The sequence below is a fragment of the Chiloscyllium plagiosum genome, chromosome 27, assembly GCF_004010195.1.
Source record: "Chiloscyllium plagiosum isolate BGI_BamShark_2017 chromosome 27, ASM401019v2, whole genome shotgun sequence".
NCBI lineage: Eukaryota > Metazoa > Chordata > Chondrichthyes > Orectolobiformes > Hemiscylliidae > Chiloscyllium > Chiloscyllium plagiosum.
In genome coordinates, this window is record NC_057736.1 from 40657343 (window position 1) to 40660428 (window position 3086).

Here is a 3086-nt window from a genome sequence, read left to right on the forward strand (position 1 = left end):
GCAGTCTCAGCCATCTGGAGGAATATCCAGTAATATAGCATGAAGGTCAATGACACTCTCCACTCTACCAGCATAAGTGTCACTATATCCTCTTCAATACCTCACACTCACTCTATCTCCCACCAAGGCTCATGCTCTACCACCCTCAGTACTGCGTTTCAGATGACTTCAGTTTTAAAGAGGGTAAAATGTGGGAAACCAGTCATGGGTTCATTGGAATTGCAAGGCACAAATTATGGTTTCAGCAGTTGATGAGTTGAGACAGAGCAGCACATGGTTCAGTGGTTAGCATTGCTGCCTCACAGTACCAGGGACCTGGGTTTGATTCCAGCCTTGGGAATTTGTCTAGAGTTTGCATGTTCTCCCTGTCTCTGGGTGGGTCCCCTCCAGGTGCTCCAGTTTCCTCCCACAGTCCAAAGATCTGCAGGTTAGGTGGATCAGCAAATGTGGGGTTGCAGGGATGGGGTGGGCCTGAGTGGGATGCTCTTTGGGGTATCGGTGTGGACTCGATGGGCCGAGTGGCATGTTTCCACACTGTGGGGATTCTATGCAAGTCAGGCAATGTGACTAAAATGAAAATAGGTTGGATTATTGATGGCATTGAACAATGAACTCTTATCTATCTGAAGTCTTGTTTTAAGAAGGTGAAGGTCTAGATAGGAAATGACAAGATAGATGAAAAATCTCCAGTTTAGTTGCCTAACTATCTGCTGAGTGGATTTTTTTTTTGTAAATGTGAGGATTTATTCCCACTTCCTATGAATCATATCTATTTTATTTGGAGACCTCTGGAAAAGCTCAGAAACAGTAACATAAATCGTCAAGGATTTGTGTTCTTTTCCAGGGGAAAATTAGCTTCACCGATCTCCAGTGTTGCTTCCCACACAGAGATTTAAACAGAATCAACCTGATTCCTGGATGAGAACAGTTAACAATTATGGTAATGCCAAACTTAAAATGTGCCATTTGTCTTCTTACATACAGAGACACCATCAACGCTTTCCCTCTTTCCATGCACACAATTGCAGGCTGTGATAAAGTCAACCTCCTTACAGTACCTATGTGCATGCCTGTGTACATTGTATCCTGTTATTCATCAAGTTCCCTGTATTGTTCTGTAAACCAAAGATCTGAGTAAAAGTACTGCTGTAAAAGCCAAAATACATTGCCCAAACAAGTTATCACTCTGCCTGGAGTAAAAGACCAAGCAAGATTTCATGCAAGTGCAATTATAGATTTTGTAATTTGATCCTGCAATCTGAGAGAAGATCATATATTTTTCAAGAAACTTCTTTTTAACGCTTTTCCTTTGGACAACTGCAACAAGATCAGAGAATGGCTTCCCAGGATCGCCAGAATTACCACCAGGATTGCGAAGCGGTAATTAATCGCCAGATTAACATGGAGCTCTATGCTTCTTATGTCTACATGTCTATGTATGCCTTCTTTGACCGGGATGATGTTGCCCTGAAGCATGTTGCCAATTTTTTCCAGCATCAGTCCCATGAGGAACGGGAACATGCAGAGAAACTGATGAAGTTTCAAAATCAACGAAGGGGCCGTGCGATCCTTCAGGATGTCGCGAAACCTGATCGTCTTGAATGGAGCAATACTCTGGAAGCCATGAGGTGTGCCCTCCATCTGGAAAAGACTGCGAATCAGTCTCTGCTGGAGCTGCACAAACTGGCTTCTGACAAGGTCAATCCTCATATGTGTGACTTCCTGGAAACTCTCTATTTGGATGAACAAGTCCAGGCTATCAAGAAGGTTGGTGATTTCATCACCAACCTGGCCTGTATAGGAGCTCCCCAGAATGGCATGGCAGAGTACCTGTGTGACAAGCACACCCTGGGAGAGAGCAGCAGCTAAAAAGATCCATCACTTGAAAATCAGTCTGCCTCTAAGACCACCTACAAATCACATTCTTTTCACAAGTGAATGTTTTTGTCTACTTCTTTGAATGGAATCGGGTTTTTGGTACTATCTTTTTACATGGGGTCTTAACTTTGTGAATTTGAGTAAATCTAAAAATTAACAAAAAGGGATGGCACAGTGGCTAGCACTGCTGTCTCACAGCGCCAGGGACCCGGGTTCAATTCCAGCCTTGGGCAACTGTTTGTGTAGAGTTTGCATGTTCTCCCAGTGTCTGAGAGGGTTTGCTCCGGTTTCCTCCCACAGTCCAAAAATGTGCAGGTTAGGTGAATTGGCCATGCTAAATTGCCCGTAGTGTTAGGTGGATTAGTCAGGGGTAAATATAGGGGGGTGGGTTTCTCTTCAGAGGGTCGGTGTGGACTTGTTAGGCTGTACAGCCTGTTTCCACACTGTAGGGAATCTAATCAAATAATATGTTATTTATTAATTCCAAAGTGTGAATTAATTTTGTTTAATAAACAGAGCATATTTAAAGTATGCAATGAAACTGTAATCCTGTTAGCGTAAAAATACAGACTTGGGTCGATAGTTCTTCGTGTGATATTTTTAGCATGCTTGTTAATAAATTGATGTGTAATTTTTGAGCACCATATTTTCACAGTCATTAGCCTAATAAATTTAAATTGATTTTTGAATAAATTTATCACACAATAGGAATTGCAGTCCCACTATGTTTAGAAACCATGAAGATAACCTCAAACTTGCATCCAACGTCAATATTTTTGTTCGAAAATATCTGAACAACAGAGATTGTGAAAATCATCTCAGCAGAAAAAAGATTGTGCATAAATATTTTTCTTTTCTAATTTCACTTAGTTTCACATGTCTAACTGTTGTTGAAGAGACAAAATTTAGAGTAATTTGCAATTATACCATAAACATTAGCTGCTAGGAAACATAAGGTAATAACACTGGATGCCAGTGATTTTATTTCATATTAACTGACTGCTGTTATGACCAGTTCCTGGGAGAGATTTCCAATATATTATGGTTCCAGAAGGGATAGCCAAGTCATTAAGCTCCCTGTTGAGCAAGGATGAAGTGGCTCCCCTTCTTCACTTACCAGCCACCATTCCCTCAGTCCAAATTAATTTATATTTTCAAAGGAACCAATTAAACCAGGCTTTCTTGAGTTTACAAGAGTGAGTTTATTA

At 41.1% G+C, this 3086-nt stretch overlaps 1 protein-coding gene across 1 annotated transcript; it reads left to right on the plus strand.

The window, feature by feature from the left end:
* Nucleotides 1-1326: 1326 nt before the first annotated feature.
* LOC122563444 (ferritin heavy chain B-like) lies at nt 1327-1869 on the plus strand. The gene has a single exon (XM_043717180.1). The coding sequence runs from the start codon at nt 1336-1338 to the stop codon at nt 1867-1869; it is 534 nt and encodes a 177-aa protein (XP_043573115.1). The 5' UTR covers nt 1327-1335.
* The last annotated feature ends 1217 nt before the right edge of the window (nt 1870-3086 follow it).